General features: G+C 43.8%; 6 protein-coding genes across 6 annotated transcripts in view; 4 read left to right on the top strand and 2 right to left on the bottom strand.

Moving 5' to 3' along the window:
- Positions 1-9,594, top strand: part of LOC308155947 (microtubule-associated protein 1S-like) — a gene marked incomplete at its 5' end in the record, with an annotated part of 28,303 nt that extends 18,709 nt beyond the window's left edge. Inside the window, 4 exons of the mRNA XM_080529311.1 lie at positions 322-462; positions 599-3,899; positions 4,116-4,339; positions 4,945-9,594. Of these exons, the coding sequence (XP_080385437.1) occupies positions 322-462; positions 599-3,899; positions 4,116-4,339; positions 4,945-5,100 (3,822 nt within the window). The 3' untranslated portion in view covers positions 5,101-9,594. The remainder of the gene's footprint in view (positions 1-321; positions 463-598; positions 3,900-4,115; positions 4,340-4,944) is intronic.
- A 2,154-nt stretch (positions 9,595-11,748) lies between these two features.
- On the bottom strand, positions 11,749-12,135 carry LOC308167358 (histone H2A-like; the record flags this gene model as incomplete). The annotated part of the gene is made up of 1 exon (XM_080541773.1): positions 11,749-12,135. The coding sequence occupies one exon, from the start codon at positions 12,133-12,135 to the stop codon at positions 11,749-11,751; it is 387 nt and encodes a 128-aa protein (XP_080397899.1).
- Positions 12,136-12,888: 753 nt separating this feature from the next.
- On the bottom strand, positions 12,889-13,545 carry LOC308167218 (histone H1-like; the record flags this gene model as incomplete). The annotated part of the gene is made up of 1 exon (XM_080541602.1): positions 12,889-13,545. One exon carries the CDS (start codon positions 13,543-13,545, stop codon positions 12,889-12,891), a length of 657 nt encoding a protein of 218 aa, XP_080397728.1.
- Positions 13,546-16,373: 2,828 nt separating this feature from the next.
- Positions 16,374-16,685, top strand: LOC308167640 (histone H4; the record flags this gene model as incomplete). The annotated part of the gene is made up of 1 exon (XM_080542068.1): positions 16,374-16,685. The coding sequence occupies one exon, from the start codon at positions 16,374-16,376 to the stop codon at positions 16,683-16,685; it is 312 nt and encodes a 103-aa protein (XP_080398194.1).
- Positions 16,686-17,449: 764 nt separating this feature from the next.
- On the top strand, positions 17,450-17,824 carry LOC308167450 (histone H2B-like; the record flags this gene model as incomplete). Its single annotated transcript, XM_080541868.1, has 1 exon — positions 17,450-17,824. One exon carries the CDS (start codon positions 17,450-17,452, stop codon positions 17,822-17,824), a length of 375 nt encoding a protein of 124 aa, XP_080397994.1.
- A 2,265-nt stretch (positions 17,825-20,089) lies between these two features.
- On the top strand, positions 20,090-20,464 carry LOC308167526 (histone H2B-like; the record flags this gene model as incomplete). Its single annotated transcript, XM_080541943.1, has 1 exon — positions 20,090-20,464. One exon carries the CDS (start codon positions 20,090-20,092, stop codon positions 20,462-20,464), a length of 375 nt encoding a protein of 124 aa, XP_080398069.1.
- Positions 20,465-21,890: the final 1,426 nt, after the last annotated feature.

The raw sequence follows: 21,890 nt of genomic DNA, 5'->3' as shown, positions 1-21,890 counted from the left end.
GACTCACACAACCATCCTACTTTTTAACCAACATAATCTACTTCAGCCTCTGCTTGCCTGTACAGTCTGTGTAGTCTGTATATGTAATCTGTACAGTATATGCATGTAATTTGGATAAAAAAAGGGTTAGGTTTCTCTCGCCAACAAGGTTTATCTCGCCAAAACAATGCTCTGTTGCCTGTAGACTGTAGATAAGTGCTAAATGCAGACATAACCTTGAATGTAGTGTTGTATCTACGAGAAGATATCAACTTTCTCTATCTGAAATTGTTTACTAAATTGTGTAAATTACACACATTTACTTCCCATGTGTTTCAATAGGTGCGTCGGCTTATATCTGATGTTTCCCACCATAAGCTGTTGGTCCTTGCTGGACAATGTGTTGAAGAGGCAGGAGACCTGGTTTTACAAACAGGTTTTTTCTCTCTCAGTGACTTCATTCAGATATTTGCTGATGAGGAGGTGAGTGATACTAAAAAGCATATTAACACACTAATTAAATACCACCCCACATTTTGATTTGCACTTCATGGACTTTGGCGTTTACCAAATATATTTTGGGACAATTAAATAACACTTTTTAAATCTTTTTGAATAGATTGGAGAGTTGTTGAGCTCTGCAGACCCCACACTAAAAGCAAGCCTCACGCTGAGTTGTCCCAACACTGGGGTGTGGAAGAACTCTTTGTTGGAGAAACACAACCTACAGGACTTCATCGAAATCAAGACAAATCCGCCCTCAGTTCTACCTGAAATGGAAGGTCTGCAAGAGTTCACAGAATACCTCTCCGAGTCCCTGGAGCCACTGTCTCCTTTTGACCTGCTGGAGCCCCCCAGGACTGTCGGCTTTCTTAAACTCTCCCGCCCCTGCTGCTATGTATTCCCAGGTGGGAGAGGAGACTCCGCCTTCTTCTCTGTTAACGGTTTCAATGTCTTGGTCAACGGTGGGTCCGATCCACGCTCCTGTTTTTGGAAGCTTGTCAGACATTTGGACAGAGTTGACTCTATGCTCCTCACCCACATCGGTGTTGACAATCTACCAGGTGTGAACAGTCTTCTTCAAAGAAAGGCAGTAGAGCTGGAGGAGGAACAGTCTGCCAGTCCTCAGACAAATGAAGACTGGATGAAAAATCTAATTTCCCCTGAGATTGGGGTTGTTTTCCTCAATGCTCCAGAGAGACTTAAGTCACTCCAGGTGGACTTCAAAGAAATGCGGAGCTGTGACCAGGTGGCACTCACTTTGCAACACCTAGAAAGGCTGACGATAAGTCCAGAGCCTCTTTGTCGTTCAAATGGACCCAGCATTGAGCCAGTTATCCTTTTTCAGAAGATGGGAGTTGGTCGACTAGAGATGTACATTCTCAACCCAGTCAAAGGCAGTAAAGAACTTGAGGCTTTAATGCAGACCTGGCCATCCAATGGCTTTAACAGCAAATGCTCAGAGATTCCCCTACCTTGCCTTGTCTCTATCTGCGCATTACTGGTTTGGCATCCTGCCAGTCCCCAAGAGAAGATCATTCGAGTTCTGTTCCCTGGGTGTACTCCACAGGCCAAGATTCTAGAAGGACTTGAAAAATTAAAGCATCTAGAGTTCCTCAAACATCCAGTTGTGAGCCTTAGAGACCTTGAAGCATTCAAATCATCTGAAAAACAACCAAAACGTGCAGAGAGTCGGGAGAGCCTTAAGTCCCTTTCCAAGGAGTCAAGACCTGGTAGTGCCTTGCAGAAGGACAAGCATGCGCGTGGGGACGTGAAGAAGCAAGACGTTAAGCCAAAGTCAAAAGGACCAAGTGACATTGCCCTTAAAGAAGGGAAGGATGGGGAAGAGAAGTCTAAATTGAAGGATGTGGATGTTAAACAAAGAGCTCCAAAGCCTGAAAAGCTTGTGGCTAAGAAAGAACCTTTAAAAGATGAGAAAAGGGAAGTGAAAAAGAGGGACGAGAAGGCCTCCACCAGTGTTGCCAAAAAGGACGAGAATGCAGATAAAAAGAAAGAACCAGTAAAGAAAGAGCCTCTTGGTCTAAAACCAAAGAAAGATATTAAGCCCGATCCAAAGAAGGAGATCAAGAAGGAGGTAAAGCCAGAGGAGAAGAAACCAGCAAAACCTCTTGGCAAGGATGTCAAGAAAGTGACAACTGGACCTTCGTTAGGTAATGCAGAGGCAAAAAAGCCCTTAGGCAAGAATGGAACTTCAAGGAAGGATGGGGCCATCCCCAAGAAAGAAGCATTGAACAAGGGGGTGAAGTCAAAGCCAGGTAAAAAAGAGCAGGAGAGCCAAATAGCTTCAACCTCTGACGGGAATGGAGATCGGTCCAAAATGTCAACGCCGGAAGACATGACTGCAGAATTTGAGAAGCTGAGGGCAGAACATGACAATGGCAATCAGAGCTCAAAGACCACTGTTGTTGTGAACACAATAGCTGACAATGAAGGCATGGAGCAACCTGCTTCAGATAACTCCATTCCAGAGAAGTTCTGCTGTATTCCACTTCCAAATCCAGACAAGGCTATGGGACCAATATCACCTCTTGCCAAGACTCCAAAAAGTGACCGCAGTGTGAACTTTGATCTCACACCAACTGAATATACGGCTCTTGATGGGGCCTTGAGAAATGGACAGGAGGATACATGCGCCAGCTCAGATGAGAAGACTTTGGAGTTGGTCTCCCCTGCAGACTCTGCCCCTAATAGTGCTGGCCATACCCCATTCCACCAATCTCCTGAAGATGATGCTCAGGGCTCTGGTGAAGACAGCAGTATCGGGGCAAGGGTACCTAGCCTTGGGTTTGAGGACTGTCATGTGATGGGATCTTGCAGAAACTCTGAGCTAGGCTCCATGAGGGGAAACTTGGAGAACTCCACCTCCTCCCAGGACAAGCAATCAAGCCTATTGACACTGAGCCCCTTAAGAGACATAACGGATGTCTCCCCTAACATTACCTCCATGCCTGCTGAAGTCGGTTCCCCTCATTCAACAGAGGTTGATGAGTCTCTCTCTGTGTCTTTTGAACAGGTGCTCCCATCTATTGATGAGTCATCCAAGGCAGACCAAGTTGACAGGTCCTATTCAAATGGGAATTTTGCAGACTCTGATGCCAAAATGGGCATGTCCTTACCTTTGAAGACATCTCACAACATGCGTCCACCGGGGGATGGCTCAGAAGAACGCATATCCGGACTAAAGAATATGCTTCCTGAAGTCCCTCCCCATGATGTAGACCTCTGCCTGGTCTCACCCTGTGAATTTAAGCACCCAAAGTCCCCAGAGAACCAACAGCAGCATCTGTCTCCTGGATTAGCGAATGCCAGCCCACGGGAACTCTCTGATGATAGTGATCACTCCCAGGACCTGGCTAAGATACAAAGCTGTGGCAATGGTGATCGACACTCACCACAAGGCCAAGAGACCCCACCGACATCTGCCAGTGAATCCCTCCCCACAGCCACAGATTCTGATGTACCCCCAGGGACTGAGGACTGCCCCTCCATCACTGCAGATCTGGACTCTGATGAGGACTCTGGCAGCCTTTTCCCACCCCACCATCCACATGACCATCCCAGCCCTCACTCTTCTCACAGAGATGCACAACATTCTTCTCAGGATCCTCCCCCAGCACCAATGAAGGACTTGCCCCCGTTGCCACCACAGCCTGGCGCCTGCATGGCTGACCCTGAGGCTGAGGCCTCGAGTAGGAACTCAAAGGGTTCCCCCGCTAAAACCAAGAAACCAGGATCCACACAGAGGTTACCCGCCAACACTACAACTCAGAACAGCAAGACCAGGCCTGGCAGTGCTGTTGGGACATTAAAGGCAACCTCAAGCCTTGACACAAGGCCTGCAGCAGCTCGTAATACCGCAAGTGGCTCCAGACCTGGAACTGCAAAGCCTCCCTCTTCAGGTAGGCGCGCACAGGATGTTATACTTTAGAACATACCAATAGAATATGGTCAGCTTCCTCTCTAAATCATATTTGTAGATTCATCTTTGTGCATTCAACTGTCCTATGTTATTATGATTGATCATGTTTCAGGTCTTTTTATCTCTTTGATTTTAATTGTACTAAAATATATTATTATTATTTTATTATTTTCTGACCGTGCTTTGTGTCCTGCAGGTTTTGTGGGTAATAAGGCCAATGCAGCTGGGGGTGCAATGGCTTACTTGGATATGGCTTATCTTCCCTCTGGCTGTGCTTCCACCACCATTGATGTGGAGTTCTTCCGGCGCCTGCGGTCCTCCTGCTACATCGTCAGTGGCCATGATCCCCTCAAGGAGACCATCATGAGACCCATCCTGGACGCCTTGCTGGAGGGAAAGGCTACCTGGCCCGATGTGCAGGTCAGCCCTCTCTGTATGATTTTAGGACGGGGATCACATGGACATTTGATATATGATGTTTTTAATGTTCTCCGCTCGTCCACAAATGTTTCTAACAATGCTCCTTATAATACTCATTATGCAATTTGTAATGGCGCTATCCAGTCAATTGGCTGGCCCATCCCTGTTTTGATTTAACATTTAGAAATTGACCACTCTCTAATTCATAGACAGAGCTCTCAGCATTTTGTTTATCGAGCGCTTCCAATTCCTTCAACCCTTGATTAAGTCGAGTCAAAGCAAAAAGCAGGATCTGCCATCCGCAACCTAGTCTCGGTTAGCTCAAAACTGCCTGCGTAGACACATTTAAAGGAGATGCACTGTATTTTTATTTCTCTTATGACTACATTTCCCTTTGATGTCCACAGATTTTACTCGTCCATGGGAAGCAGACAACCATTAATGTTGAGCTCTGTAATCCATAACGTTCAGAAATATAACATGTCACCATTGATACTAGCTATTTATATTGGTAATTTTCAGTACAAAGTTAACAACAAAAAAGTCTACTTTGTTTGCCCTGACTTTCAATAGCCTTAATACCTCTCCCTACTTGTCTTTTTCAGGTAACCCTGATCCCCACCTTTGACTCGCAGACGATGCACGAGTGGTATGAGGAGACCCACGAGTGGCGGAGAACGCTGGGAATCACCGTGCTAGGCAACAACAGCACTGTGGTCATGCAGGAGGAGACCTTCCCTGCCTGCAAAGTGGAGTTTTGAGAAAGAGAGACGTGAAAGGAAATTAAGCTAAATATCCCTGCCTTCTCACTGACCAACACACACACACACACGCACATGCACACACACTTTCTGTCTGTGTCTCTCTCTCTCTCTCTCTCTCACAGTTCAAATGTGATAGATGAATTTCCCAGTCCCCAGCTGATGTTTTCCTACCCCCAGCATGCTCTCTGAGTCTTAAAGCATGCATGAAGTATAGCTTTAGTCAAGCATATGAGTATGAAGGGGATGCTAGCCTAGACTCTGACCCATCTTTGCCAAGAGTAAGTCCAAAGCTATGGAAATGAAGGAAAAACATTTAGATGAATGTCCAGAGCATTTTGTCTACCAATGTGAAGAAGGGTTGCTCAGTATACTGTTATTGTTATTTGTGGTGCGCCATAGATATCAGTCGGAGAACATAATCTACAGGTCTTCACATTTCGTATCAACAGGTAGTTTGTGAACTAATAATAATAAATAATTTTGCCATTTAGCAGACGCTTTTATCCAAAGCGACTTACAATTACGAATTACAGGGACATTCCCCCTGGAGTAACTGAGGGCTAAGTGCCTTACCCAAGGGCACACTTGTGTGGCTTCAGGCGGGATTTGAACTCACAACCTTCCGATCCCAAGTCCAACTCACTATCCACTAGACCACCACTACACCACAACTAAATTCAGATTCTCAGAGAAACTAGTGAAGAGCTGCAGGAGCTGTCCTTGGGACCCAGTTCTCCACATAATGATGATTCATTTAATCTCTGCATACTAGGTGAGGTATATTTAGCCCTAGAGCCATTTGCACAGTTATCCACAGAAAAGAGAACGGCAGGAGTAGCTATGAGTATGTGGCGGTGGGTCAATCTCACCTCACCACTTACTGAAGGACGGCGGCATGTTTATATCCTATTTTAGTTTGGCTGAATTATTAACTCTGGACATGACAGTCTGAGTGTTATGAGGAGATATCTAATATCTTTGAAGGTATGAAGTGCATGTGTTTAGAAGGATTAACAGTACATCGTTTTGACAGTCGTATTTCCAAAAAGTCCAAGTTTCAAAAATATTATTTAACGTGTAGCGTTTTTATCATATAAATGTTCCTTTTTAAACCTTATTATTCAGAGCCCTTAATTCTGCATATGGGGTAACGTCTTTTTATAGTTACTGTTTGTAAGGAAATAGTAAGGTAAGAACATGGTAATAATTAGTACTGAAAAGTAACGCAAGATACTTTTTTATGCAACACAACAACGGTTAGAATTACATCATGGTAGATGAAAGATAGAGAATTATATTCTTTACTTCTTAAAAAAAATATTGCAAAATTACATTAAAAAATGTAAACTTCCTGAAGTAACCAATTTCCATTCTGTCAGAAAATAAAATTGCTTAACTTGTTAATTGCTTTTCATGTGCCATCTCATGAATGAATACACATTTTGGTATTTATTATTACTAAGTGCTTACTTACTTTTGTGTATCATGAAGAAGACATTGAAGGAAATGTTTACTCTTGATATATTTCCACACTAATAAACCAGCTTTTTGGGAAACACTATGTAGGTCTTGCATTTCTAAACAACAATGAGAAAATCATGATTGAAGAAAACACTAGTAGTATCATTCCCATGTTGCTGTGTCTTGCAACAGCACAGATATTGCACAGTGCTGCCTGCACTGGAATTGGGTCTTACTTCAGTTTGGCCAGAGTATTGCTTTGGTGTCCTGGATATCAACTCATTATCCAAACCACAATTTCCCTTACTCAACACCTTTTACTATAGAGAAGGTGCATTAGGACACCCTTACTCAAACTGTATATGTCATTGGTATCACTGGGTGTCACAGGCTGTAGATGCTGGGATTCTCAAAATTGATTAGAAATGCAAAATTAGGGATGTCATGAGACATACAGCGATATGATGTATATAATATAGTGTGGACAATATAATGCATATGTTATACTAGTGCCTAAGTGAACTATAAAAGAGGAAAGCATTAAAAGAGGAAAGCATTAAAACAATAACAGTTATCAACGGTTGCTTGTATCTGTTTAATTACAGTAGAATGCAGATGACTTCTCTGAATGTCAAGGTGTCCAGACTATACCCGCACAGATATAGGGCCCAAATGCATGCAGCACAGCACTGCTCACATTACCACCACCCACTCTGCTTACAAACTGAGCACTGAAGGGCACATTTATCAAGGGCCTCAGTAATGGCTGCGCCTGGATTTTATTTGCGGTTATTATTGCATGTGCATGGATGAAACCAATTGTGGAATATGTATGAAACATTTATGAAATAGGTATGTAAATGAGTGGCTAACACATCCAAATTCACAAATTCCGAGGAAAAACAAAAACTTTTGCTTAACCTCACATTACACAGTTGTGAACTACCGGGGCAGAGCGCGGGCTCCACGCATTGGCCACAATATAACATAGATTGCGTTGACAGATTGGGAGGCTACTTGCATCAATGCAGGACAATTCGTAATAAGGACAAGTATGAGTAAGTAATGACTAGTGGAATGACAAATGTACAAATGTTACGTCATTATTTTTGGTTATCTGGATCGGAACCTTCCATTATTTAGGTCTTGAACTAGCCATACTCAGCTGACGCCCTTGGCGATTACGCACGCCAAAATGAAAAGCTTAGGGGGAGATTCCATTCGTATGTACTTTAATATTTAAATTGAATAAATAATCTATTGTGTGCATTGCAAGAACTAACTGCCCTGAAAATGCATGCATCATTGAAAATAATACAAACATCGGACCATTCTGTAGAATACATATTAATAATTGTTCTATCTTCACAGCATTTATTGTCTTTGTTTTAGTCATGTTCAAATGATATACAACAATGCATATGAATGACTATTAAAATGCTTCTAATGAGGTGAAACACACAATCCGTTAGAACAACCATAACTATCTCCTTATTTCGAAACCGCAAAGGCCTTCACGCACTGTTGATAAATATGCTTAGACGCTTTTAACATTTTGTATTATGGTATTTTTGCGGACACTTACCACCCGCAAACCCCTGATAAATCTCCCCCTTATTGTGTTATATTGCTCTTGTGTTCCTTTTATTTCAAAGAGAAGGAATATGGAAGGGTCAACCCTTATTTTTCACTTGACATTATCATTTTATCATTGTTTATTGGCCTGCGGAGTGTAACAAGCATGCATATTGCACATTGTTTTTGTTTGTTTATAGAAAATCACATTTGAATTCACATGTAGGCTACATTAAAATGCCAGGGCTCATTAAGCACACAGTGGACATTTGAAAACATGAACTTGTGAAAGGTGTGTACACAGCCATATTTTGGCAGACCATAGAGTTCCAATAGATGAGTTTTGTTATTCGTCTTCAAAAAGTGTCCAATTCATCAAGTCCTATTTATTTGTTGTTTTTTCCTAAATTATTGTGGAGCTCTCTTTATGTTTTACTATCAATAATGTGGTGTGGTCATCACTAATGCTCATTTGGTTAGCAACAGGCTGTTCATGTAATAGCATCTTCCAATGGCAGGACAGAACAATCAGAACTAGGTTAGTTAGTTTTAGTCTTTCTGAAGAGTCTGAACGCATATCTGTTGGTACTGAGCATAATCAATTATTGGACATTGATTGCATTTTGTTGGTCACATTGTTAATGGGAAACATTTATGGATTAACATTTCACTCTAGTAAGGAATTATGACTTCTCTAATATCTCTTACTAATCTATACTATGTACAATACTGAACCAACCTGTTACTCTGCCACGTAAATTGTAACATATTTTTAACTGAATCCATGGCTTTCGATTTTGTGTGGATAGTACGCCCCCTCGTGTCCATAATGTGTCATGACTCTGTTGTTGAAGTTGTATCAGACCTCCCCACACCTCATCTTGTTCCAGGGGTGCAAACTTGTCACCTTTTAGACGTTTTTACCTCAAAATAGGTCAACAATTTTCATAAATGTTCTTTGTTTTCATCTCCAGTTTGCATCCCTGTTACTCCATCGTGTGTGTAAACATGCTGCGCGCTATGAAGGCTGCTCCGATATGACCCGTCAAATGGAACGTCAACTACAGTGAATGGGACTACTGTACTAGGTGCGAGCGTCTGAAATACAGACAGAGCATCCGTGAACGTGCTTGGCCGTCTAGAATCCTAGATGCATGCAGAGCATTCTGACAGACGCGTGGCTGATTAGGGCACCAAACTGATAATGGTGGGAGAGATGTGTTTTTTCACATCAACGCTCACGCCAAGTCCCTGAATATTTTCTATATTTATGTTCAATGGTCTATTTGCCCCCCCCCCCCCCCCCCCCACACTTATTCTTATAAATGTTTGCTCCGCTTATTAGTGTCTAGACTTATTCCAGCAAATGCTATGAATGTCTCAAGAATGGAATGGGTGTTAGGGTGGAATTCTTTGTGGGCAGATAATTCTGTGTTGAAACACACTCTCTTTCCCCCCCCCCCTCTCTTTTTCAATAAATATACCCTTATATAAATCTGTGTCCATGTGTCCTTTCTTGCTAAACTTGACATTTCTCTGGTTTGGTGAATGTGATGCAGATGGTTGCAGATTTGGTATGATTGAACAGGAATGAATTGGTAGTTGGGGCAATGTTTACTGGATAAGCTGAATCCAAAACACTTGGGCCAATTTCTGCTAACTTGATAGGGGGTTGCTTTGTTGCTGTTTCGTCAGGACAAAGATCCCCAGCTATATCTTTCAATGTAGTTGATCTCTTGTCAAATGTATTAGGGCTTGCATTTAAATGTCATTGTACCTGTTACAATGACAAAAGACCATTCATTCATTAGATATGCTATATGTAAATAAATGTGGGCCTATGGTCATACAAAACCAACAATTAATGCCTAATATTGACAACCAAAAGCTATTCAACAGTTGGCTTCGAAGAGATGTATTTATATTTGGACGAATTTCACTGACAACAATGGGAAGTTTGTCAACGATAATCTATCATTAACTTGCTCTGCTCACAGCAACTGCAGTTGTATGTGGTGGAAGGGTGATGTTTAAAAAAGACCAACAACTTCGATGGAGGACTGCATGCTATTTTGAATATGCTGAAAGTCACACAACATGAAATGTTGGTTGGGATAAAATGAAAGTAAATATAGGCTACAGCATGACGCAGACCTGCCAACCTTCAGAAATGTTTATGAGTACCACTTGACCACGCACATTTTTTTCATACGCGTTTGTAATTAAGACACGCACGCTTGTGAAGCAAAACACATAACTTAAGTTAACTGAGAGTATGGAGGCGATTAGGAATTAGAATGATATTGACTATATTTGATACACCGGGGCTTGTGGGAAAACATCAGGGCCTTGAGAAGGAGCCACCCCCTAGCCCTGTCCCTGGTTCACATGCTTTCACCCCATTATTCAACAAATAAATCAGCTATCAAGAAAACCATACAATCATATTCTTTAGAATAATTTCTTTAATATTAAAAGTAAAACATATTGGGCCAGTTTCACAGACAAGGCTTAAGCCTAATCCTGGACTAAAAAGCATCTTCAATGGAGATTTTACATTGAAAGTGTGATTTAGTCCAGGACTAGGCTTAAGCCTTGTCTGTGAAACCGGCCCATTACCAATACAGGGCCAATATTTCTCAACTTAAAGTGCAAAATGTACTACTTTCCATGAACACTGTACACTGCTTCTGCTACTAAGTGCATTACACTAATCAGGGATGCAAACACAACTATGGTGAAAAAAGAGAACTATCCGAAGTCGTTGCGGACGGGAGGGGCGGTTCGGTGGGGGCTAGTGTTATAAAAAGCGGTTATGAAATGTTAGATGGACTGCACACATATAGCGCCTTTATCCAAAGCGCTTTACAACAGCCTCTCATTCACCCACACACCAATGGCGGCAAACTACCATGAGGAACCACTCATTCACAGAACAGCATGGGTTGCCTGCACTGTTTGATCGGTATTTTAGAGCAGACTACAGAGATGGTGAACATTAGCACTAGCTAACACTGGCTATCTATTTACCGTAGCTTGGTGCCGTTTAGCTAAATATACAGCTCGTTGGTGGACACAGCCTAAGTTAACTTATCTAGCCAGCTAGCTAACGCTATAAGGCTGAACTGCTCGAACCTGCTGAACACCTTGAGGTCCAGTTAAGCTAACGTAGCTAACCTAGCTAGCCTAATAGCTTACGTTAATATAGACTCGGTATTGAAGCTGCTCTGACACGGAATACAATAATCTCTGATGTATTCCATACTATTCCAAAGTGCTCGACTGTTGAGTTCTCAAGAGGAACGGTCGGCCTGCTTCTCTGTATTCCGTAAACAGAGCAGTATCCGAAGCAGGTCAACGTGACACAGGTGACGCTTGCGAATACGATTGATGGAACGAGTGAAGGAAGGAGGAAGGCAGCTTATTGCGTACCTTTCAGCTGACAATGCGTACCAGCGAACATTGACGTTAACATGTGTACCTGCTACGCTAAAATACGTACAAGATTAGAGCGATTGAAGGACGCATTGCACTTTTTGAGAGACAAGTGGTTGGCTCTTAAAAGAGCCTTTGGGGTTAAGTAGTTGGGTGAAAGCCGCAGTAGAACTTTTACTTCGCCTTGGCGGGCTTCTCGGTCTTCTTGGGGAGCAGCACTGCCTGGATGTTGGGCAGCACACCGCCCTGAGCGATGGTCACACCGCCCAGCAGTTTGTTCAGCTCCTCGTCGTTACGGACGGCCAACTGCAGATGACGGGGGATGATACGAGACTTCTTGTTGTCGCGGGCGGCGTTGCCGGCCAACTCCAGGATCTCAGCAGTCAGGTACTCGAGCACGGCGGCCAGGTAGACCGGTGCGCCGGCGCCCACACGATGGGCATAGTTGCCCTTACGCAGGAGCCTGTGTACACGACCCACTGGGAACTGGAGTCCAGCCCGAGAGGAGCGGGTCTTTGCCTTTGCTCTGGCCTTGCCTCCGGTTTTACCTCTTCCTGACATCTTGAAACTTAAAGCGAGTTCTGTGCTAGTTAAAGAAAAAGCGGATACTACTTGCTCGCTTGGGGTGGTGTTCTTATAGCTCAGCCTGACCAGCGTTCATTGGCCAGCGGGCCGATGACACCTCATCCAATCAGCAACCCGGATACGCGCGCCTCTTCCCGCCGCCCAGCGATTGGCCGCTGTTTCACTCGTTCTTTGTGAGTTTCCCTCGCGCGCCAGAAATCAAAGTTCAAATCAAACCAATCATTTCCTAATAATATACTAAATAGCGAAACAATACTCCTTATTGGCATTACAGCGAAAAGTGAAGTGCATTAGGCTCTCACAGCTCTCCCCATACGCAATATAGTAGGCTACTACTAGAGCGAAAAGTTGACAATTTCTATCCAAATAACGTTATATAAAGCAAACTACCGTATGTCGATATTGAAAGGTATTTTGTGGAGTCTAGCATAGACCCCCCCCCCTCGATCACGCAGAGACAGAGTGAGACAATATATATAGTTTGTTAAAACATGTTTGTGTAAAGTATTAAACTCTCATTAAGGCCATTTCAATATTTAATATACAGTAGCTATTATTCTCGTGTGCATAGGTCAGTGATTGAGACTGGTGTAAATCGGACCTTCTTATTTGAGAAAGTTCCGTTATGTCGACATGGATGAAAATGCACTTTTTATGGAAAGGTGGGTGGCTCTTAAAAGAACCTTTTTTTGTGGTACAAGTGTCAACATGAACACTGTCAACACAAGTTTACTTCTTTGGGGCTGCCTTCTTTGCCTTGGCTGCTTTGGGCTTCGCTACCTTGACGGCCTTTTTGGGGCTCTTGGTCGGGGCTTTCTTGACAGGTGCGGGCTTCTTAACCTTCTTGGGGCTCTTGGCAACCTTCTTAGCGGCGACGGGCTTCTTTGCAACGGCCTTCTTGGGAGACTTCTTAGCGGCGGCGGGCTTCTTTGCAACGGCCTTTTTGGGAGATTTCTTAGCGGCGGCGGGCTTCTTTGCAACGGCCTTTTTGGGAGACGTCTTAGCGGCGGCGGGCTTCTTTGCTACTGCCTTCTTGGGTTTTGCGACGGCGGCTTTCTTCACCGTTTTCTTGACCGCCTCCTTGTTAATCTTGAAAGAGCCGGAGGCACCAGTGCCCTTGGTCTGGACCAGAGTACCCTTGACGACGAGGCTCTTGACGGCGATCTTGACGCGAGAGTTGTTCTTCTCCACGTCGTAACCACCGGCAGACAGCGCCTTCTTGAGCGCGGCCAGAGACACGCCGCTCCTCTCCTTGGATGCGGACACGGCCTCGACGATGAGCTCGGCGACGCTGGGGCCAGCTGCTTTCTTGGGCCTGGCTGCTGCCTTCTTCTTGGGGGCCTTGGCCGGAGCGGCAACGGCGGGGGCTGGTGCGACTTCTGCCATGTCTGTAGAAAGTCTCGTTTGTTCTGGTATACACACTACAAGTGAGTCTATGAAGCTGCTCTGTGCGAATGATGCTCAACCCACCGTAGGGGGTTGTACTTAAATGCGACATGAGAACCATGTAGACTCAACCATCCCTGCTCGGAAATCTTTGCTGCCGAAATTCTCCGGCGCCTGTGTTTTCTCCTCGTGAATAACTGGTCAAAAGTCACCGGTGGAGACGAGTTGAGGTCCAAATGCGAACGGGCCAGCGAGCAGACGTGTCTCCGTTCAGAATAAAGTCGTATGGGCCGCGAAGCCCTCCTTTATTTTGTAGTAACTCGCTCAAAACCCCACCGTTCGTCCGTCGGAGGGAGCGTTGCGCACAGCTTTTCCCGTGCTATTTGTCTTCTAAAGTGGTTTAAAGTGCATACGATTGCGTCCAGCACTCGTTATCCATATAGCCAGATTGTCTGACGAGGGAGTAAAACGATTGAGGGTCCCCCAATGTTGTGCGGGATGATGTAAATGTGAACTATTTTGGGGGCCGTAAAACACAGTTGCCAGGACGGGGCTGGGAGCTTTCTGGATGGTGTCCCTCTTCTTCTTCTTATAGAAAACTTCGAGAATTCTTATATATATATAGCCTATTCTTATATATATATATATATATATATATATATATATATATAATATGTGGTATATTACTTGGAGCTGGTGTACTTGGTCAAGATCTTGGTGACCTCGGACACGGCGAGTTCATATACTTGTAGACCAGCTCCAAATGATATACCACATAATAATATAGGCTATATTTGTACAGCAATCAGATTGACAGGACCACTCCAAATCACACAGATTTGGCCAACCTAATTTCCCTCTTCCTCATTTAGAAAGTATTAGATTGCCCGTATGTGCATGCTGTATATGAAACCGTTATTTATCAATTTAAGACAGCCAGAGTCAAGTCTCTTCTCAAGAAATCAACCTTTGACCCATATTCTGTCCACAACGACAGACCGGCATCCCTCCTCTCCTTCCTATCTAAAACCCTTGAACGTGCTGTATCTAGCCAACTATCTCCTTCAAAATAACTTCCTCGACCCTCACCAATCCGGCTATACGGCTGTGCATTCTACCGAAACTTTATTTTTCAGGTCTTATATCCCGTTTTATTATGTTACTGGTGTTGTATCCTGAACGAGTACTATTTTATTTGATTAAAGTTTTTTTATTGTTGTATGTCGCTTTGGACAAAAGGTAAATCTTCTATTTTTTTATTTTTAAAATTAAAATCATGTGGGTTTTTTGTCATGTCGGTCATCTGTTCCCTTTGCTTCTCTTTTATATCCATTCTGGTTACTTAGTGTCTAAATTTGACCATGTGCTGTAAGGAGTCAATCTTATCAGACCATTCTAAACGTCTTGATCAATGTTATGTTCTTCTACTGATTGTGTGTGTCTGTGTGACCGTTAAGAGAGCGCGTGCGTGCGTGCCCTTCTGTCCATATATACAGTATATCTCAAAAGTGAGTACACCCTTTAGATTTTTGCAAATATTCTGTTATATCCTTTCAGGGGATAACATTATCCTACTGAAACTTTGATATAACTTAAAGTAGTCAGTGTGCTGCTTGAATAACAGTATAGATTTATTGTCCTTTGAAAATTACTCAGTACACAGCTGTTAATGTCTAAACAGCTGGCAACAAAAGTGAGTACACCCCATAGTGAACATGTCCTAATTGTGCCCAATGATGTTGTTTTCCCGCCCTGGTGTCATGTGACTCCTTAGTGTTACAAGGATTCAGGTGTAAATGATAAGCAGGGCTGTTAAATTTGGTGTTTTGGGCACAATTCTCTCTGAATGCTGGACAACACGGCACCTCATGGCAAGGAACTCTCTGAGCGGCTGAAAAAAAGGATTATTGCGCTTTACAAAGATGGCCTTGGCTATAAGAAGATTGCCAACACCCTGAAAATGAGTTGCAGCACAGTGGCTAAGATCATACAGCGGTTTTCCAGGACAGGTTCCACTCGGAACAGGCCTCGCCAGGGTCGACCAAAGAAGTTGAGTCCACGTGCTCAGCGTCATATCCAGAGGTTGGTTTCCCAAAATAGACGTGCGAGTGCTTCCAGCATTGTTGCAGAAGTGGGATGTCAGCCTGTCAGTGCCCAGACCATACGCCGCACACTGCATCAAATCGGTTTGTATGGCCGTCGCCCCAGACAGAAGCCTCTTCTGAAACCGATGCATAAGAAAGCCCGCAAACAGTTTGCTGAAGACAATGAATCCAAGAACATGAGTTACTGGAACCATGTCCTGTGGTCTGATGAGACCAAAATAAACCTGTTTGGGTCAGATGGTGTCCGGCGTGTGTGGCGGCACCCTGGTGAGGAGTACCAAGACAAATGTGTTTTGCCTACAGTCAAGCATGGTGGTGGCAGCATCCTGGTCTGGGGCTGCATGAGTGCTGCCGGCACTGGGCAACTGCATTTCATTGAGGGACACATGAATTCCAATATATACTGTGACATCCTGCAGCAGAGCATGATCCCCTCTCTTCGGAAACTGGGCCGTTATATATATATATATATATATATATATATATATATATATATATATATATATAATATTGAAATATCTATGCTTCTGTCGACATAGCTTCAAGGGATGCACAAAATGCCAAACGTTGTCCTTAGCAGAAGCTCCTCCCTCTACAAAATGACACAAGAGGCGACAGCGCGCTTCCTGTACAGCCTGGTCTCAATCACGTCCTCGTTCCAGAGATAAATTCACCCCACAACTTCATCGAAGTCATTCTTACTGTTACGTAAAGAACGTAAAGATGTCTGGCAGAGGCAAAGGAGGAAAGGGACTCGGCAAAGGAGGCGCTAAGCGTCATCGCAAGGTTCTCCGTGATAACATCCAGGGAATCACGAAGCCCGCTATTCGCCGTCTTGCTCGCCGTGGCGGTGTTAAGCGTATCTCTGGTCTGATCTACGAAGAGACCCGTGGTGTGCTGAAGGTGTTCCTTGAGAACGTTATCCGTGACGCCGTCACCTACACCGAGCATGCCAAGAGGAAGACAGTCACCGCCATGGATGTTGTATACGCTCTGAAACGCCAGGGACGTACTCTGTACGGCTTCGGCGGCTAAACTATTCTTGACCCACCCCAAAAACAAAGGCTCTTTTAAGAGCCACCCATCTCCACATAAGAGAGTCGATTCCATTTGTATAACATATTAGTCAGGTCTGTACATGCAATAAGTTTAGCTGGCATAAGACCATTTCATTACTTTGTTCCATTATTCTCCAAATAATAATAGCATTTTGAATGCCAATGGCTTATGACTGACACTAGATGACTCACTTGAGTCTAAGTACGGTAGCTTTGAGAGCGTCTGATAAATTCAAATGAAAAAAGTAAATGGTCTCCATATTCAAATGGCTAGAAATGACAATCCCACATGTGGACTGTAGACAGAAAATCGTTAATTCGATTATTACGCACACAGCAGTGTGGCGCATGGTGGATTACTCGCCTTTTTTCAATTGCGCACAAAAAGGTAGACGGATGGGCTATTCTATCCGTGATTATCCATGCTCTTGAAAAGTACCGTCCCAATGGGGAATGTTCTGGTGTTTCTTGCGGTCTTATTGTATGAGGGACTTGGTATCCTTTTTGACGTGAAATTCATGTTAATTTTGTAGGGGTGGTATCGCAACAAGGCAACCGAGTGAAAAAGCAGGGGAGGAGCCGCGCGTGCGCAGATAATGTATTTGCCATGAAGCACGCGCCTGTGCGCCTTTGGAGGTGGATGTCAGAATCCGTAACATTTGCATATCTCCCTCTTTAAATAGCGGGTGTGCAATGATCGCACCTTCATTCGTTGCTGAAAATTCAACAACTGTGATCAACATGCCTGAACCAGCGAAGTCCGCCCCCAAAAAGGGCTCGAAGAAAGCTGTGACCAAGACCGCAGTCAAAGGCGGAAAGAAGCGCAGAAAGTCCAGGAAGGAGAGCTACGCTATCTACGTTTACAAGGTCCTGAAGCAGGTCCACCCCGATACCGGCATCTCTTCCAAGGCTATGGGAATCATGAATTCCTTCGTCAACGACATCTTCGAGCGCATCGCCGGCGAGTCCTCTCGCCTGGCCCACTACAACAAGCGTCGTACCATCACCTCCAGGGAGATCCAGACCGCCGTGCGTCTGCTGCTCCCCGGTGAGCTGGCCAAGCACGCCGTGTCCGAGGGCACCAAGGCCGTAACCAAATACACCAGCTCCAAGTAAACAGATTTTCGTCTGTACTGCTTACCCCAAAAGGCTCTTTTAAGAGCCACCCACCCTATCAAAAAAAGCAATTCCATAGTGAGTTTAGCTCGCGTGCTACAAATCAGTCGAACATGCTGTACTGATTGTGTGTATTGTAACAAGTAAAATGTATTTACAGCACCTTCCCCAGACCAAGGGTCACAAAGTGCTTTCCATAACAAGGAACACTAATAAAAACATAATACAAGACTGAAAGCCACAGCAGGTTAAAACAGGCAGAAAGTACATAACAAGCATGTATAAGGCATATGTACAGGGGTGCACATAACTGGTGCGCCAGTGCGCATGCGTCGCCAAAATGCATTCTGCGCGGCAGATCAGCGGCATGAACGCGCTCTTGCGCACCAACAGCTGGAAGCGCTGGGAGAGGAATTTACTTCCTCAAAATCCAACTGCTGACTGCTGCATCACTGCAAGCCCCACTAAGTAACTATCTGCCGTCCCCTCAGCCGAAGGCCCGACGAGTAATGCATCACAACAGTCGACCGACGACGACCACTGCGACTCCCCTCACGAAAACATTCGGAAAGTATCGTAACTCGTACTTTCATTCCGCGTATCGCGTATCGCACGGTTATCACGGTTATCACGCCGCACGTGAAAAATCAGTCCCGAACGACTCGTCGCTAAAAGGAAAAACAACACCACTTCACGTTTCTTTTCTCTGAAGCTTTCAGACGTTTGTTTTACAGCTGTTTTTCATTATCGCACCTCGACCCCTGACCCAGGATATGGTTGGGAATTCTATTAGAAAAAAAAGACTTTGTTGCACAATCAAAATAATGAGCTATTTAAAGTGATAGCCTACAACATCCTCTACCATGGTTGAAATTGAGGACAGTATTAACAGCAGTCAATACAGCAGTGATGATGATGATTACGCTTGTAGCATAAATAAATGCTTAGGCTGTAACTTTTTGTTGAAAAGTTGATTTCAGTGTTTACAGAACAGAGCAGTGCTTAAAGAGATGTCAGTTGATTTCATTGTGTTTAAAGAACAGACATTCAGTTAGTGCTTAAAGAGATGTCAGTTGATTTCATTGTGTTTAAAGAACAGACATTCAGTTAGTGCTTAAAGAGATGTCAGTTGATTTCATTGTGTTTAAAGGAGTCTGACAGACTTTCATGCTTAAAGAGCAGTCATTTGATTTTGCATTTGTTTCTTTTGTTTTGCACACAATCATTTGTTCGTTCATCTTTATTTATGAACAAATGTCGTTTTGCTAATATAAGTTATCCATGTATCCCTTTTTCATCCATCCTGTGGGACGGGTCGTGACTCGCGAGCTCGGGGAGCACCAAGCAGCATCCCTAGGTGCTCCTCTGAGCACTGGCCCCAAAAAGTTATGTGCACCCCTGCATATGTATCAATGACTCGATGTTACAATTTTCAAAGACTCCAGTCCTTGAACGCGCCGGAGGTTTTGCGCGCCTTTTTTCTTGTCTGCCTTTGTTTCTTTCAACTGCTGGAGTAGTGTACTCACTAGTCGTCTAAAACGGTTTCCTCTATTAATATAATGGACAGGAGTGACTACACTGCATACATACGCATGGCCAATTTCTCGGGACAGGTGGATTTAAACATAAATCATGAATATAATAATGGTTTAAACGGCGTTCACATGTGGATAATCTAGTACAATCAAGAAGTTAGCCTCCCACTACCGCCAAGACATGCTCACTTATCTATCGATAAAATGCTTTCATATCACCCCCATGATGTCATTAACTGGCCAAGTCAGTGTGACAAGTCAATAAAAGAGCAATTCCATAGTGATTTGAGCTGACGTACTACAATGAAGTCGACGGTATAGTAGATATAGTACTGGTGTTTAATAACTCGATGTTACAATCTTCAATGACTTCAGTCCTTACGTGATATCCCTCCCAAAGACCTCTCAATCCCCACTACCTCCCAGTACAGTTTCTCCACAGTAAATACGTTAATAATAAAAACATGTATGTCTTCCTTTTTCTAGCATTGTGACTGCCTGGTCCTAGCATAGATGTATTTTCTTATGATGACTGATGGATAGGTGATTCTTAGACAACCTGGCTAACTGAACAACGAGTGTTTTTTCAAATGTTGTTCAGAACCAGACTCGACCAATAGAATCTAGTGTCAGGAGTCGCCTACTTTGCATAGCTCCCCCTTTAAATAGCGGCTGCACTACCTCCACCCTTTCATTCGTTTCTTAGAAGTAACGAGCTGTTTTCATCATCATGCCTGAGCCTGCGAAGCCAGCGCCCAAGAAGGGCTCCAAGAAAGCCGTCACCAAGACCGCCACCAAAACCGGCAAGAAGCGCAGAAAGTCCAGGAAGGAGAGCTACGCCATCTACGTGTACAAGGTCCTGAAGCAGGTCCACCCCGACACCGGCATCTCCTCCAAGGCCATGGGAATCATGAATTCCTTCGTCAACGACATTTTCGAGCGCATCGCCGGCGAGTCCTCTCGCCTGGCCCACTACAACAAGCGTCGTACCATCACCTCCAGGGAGATCCAGACCGCCGTGCGTCTGCTGCTCCCCGGTGAGCTGGCCAAGCACGCCGTGTCTGAGGGCACCAAGGCTGTGACCAAGTACACCAGCTCCAAGTAAACAGATTTTCGCCTGTATGACTTACCCCAAAAGGCTCTTTTAAGAGCCACCCACCCTATCAAAAAAAAGCAATTCCATAGTGAGTTGACCTCGCGTGCTACAAATCAGTCGAATTTATATGCTGTACTGAATGTGTGTATTGTAACAAGTAAGTACAATGTATTTATACAGCACCTTTCCCAGACCAAGGGTCACAAAGTGATTCACATAACAAGGAAGAAAACACAAATAAAACATAATACAAGAGTGAAAGACACAGAGGGTTAAAACAGGCAGAAAGCATACATAACATAAGCATGTATAAGCCATATGTATCAATTACTCGATGTTACAATTTTCAAAGACTCCAGTCCTTGAACGCGCCGGAAGTTTTGCGCGCCTTTTTTGTTTTTCCACTCTGTCATTGTTTCTTTCAACTGCTGGAGTAGTGTACTCACTAGTCGTCTAAAACGGTTTCCGGTATTAATATAATGGACAGGAGTGACTACACTGCATACATACGCATGGCCAATTTCTCGGGACAGGTGGATTTAAACATAAATCATGAATATAATAATGGTTTAAACGGCGTTCACATGTGGATAATCTAGTACAATCAAGAAGTTAGCCTACCACTACCGCCAAGACATGCTCACTTATCTATCGATAAAATGCTTTCATATCACCCCCATGATGTCATTAACTGGCCAAGTCAGTGTGACAAGTCAATAAAAGAGCAATTCCATAGTGATTTGAGCTGACGTACTACAATGAAGTCGACGGTATAGTAGAAATAGTACTGGTGTTTAATAACTCGATGTTACAATCTTCAATGACTTCAGTCCTTACGTGGTATCCCTCCCAAAGACCTCTCAATCCCCACTACCTCCCAGTACAGTTTCTCCACAGTAAATACGTTAATAATAAAAACATGTAATTCTTCCTTTTTCTAGCATTGTGACTGCCTGGTCCTAGCATAGATGTATTTTTCTTATGATGACTGATGGATAGGTGATTCTTAGACAACCTAGCTAACTGAACAACGAGTGTTTTTATCAAATTCCAGCGTCTTTGAGCCTCGGAAAAGCGCTATATAAATCTAGTGAGTTGACCTCGCGTGCTACAAATCAGTCGAATTTATATGCTGTACTGAATGTGTGTATTGTAACAAGTAAGTACAATGTATTTATACAGCACCTTTCCCAGACCAAGGGTCACAAAGTGATTCACATAACAAGGAAGAAAACACTAATAAAAACATAATACAAGAGTGAAAGCCACAGCATGTTAAAACAGGCAGAAAGAATATATAACATAACATAAGCATGTATAAGCCATATGTATCAATTACTCGATGGTACAATTTTCAAAGACTCCAGTCCTTGAACGCGCCGGAGGTTTTGCGCGCCTTTTTTGTTGTCTGCCTTTGTTTCTTTCAACTGCTGGA

The sequence above is a fragment of the Nansenia antarctica genome, assembly GCF_963989245.1.
Source record: "Nansenia antarctica genome assembly, chromosome: 1".
NCBI classification, from domain to species: Eukaryota; Metazoa; Chordata; class Actinopteri; order Argentiniformes; family Microstomatidae; genus Nansenia; species Nansenia antarctica.
This window is presented reverse-complemented; position numbering and strand designations above follow the sequence as displayed.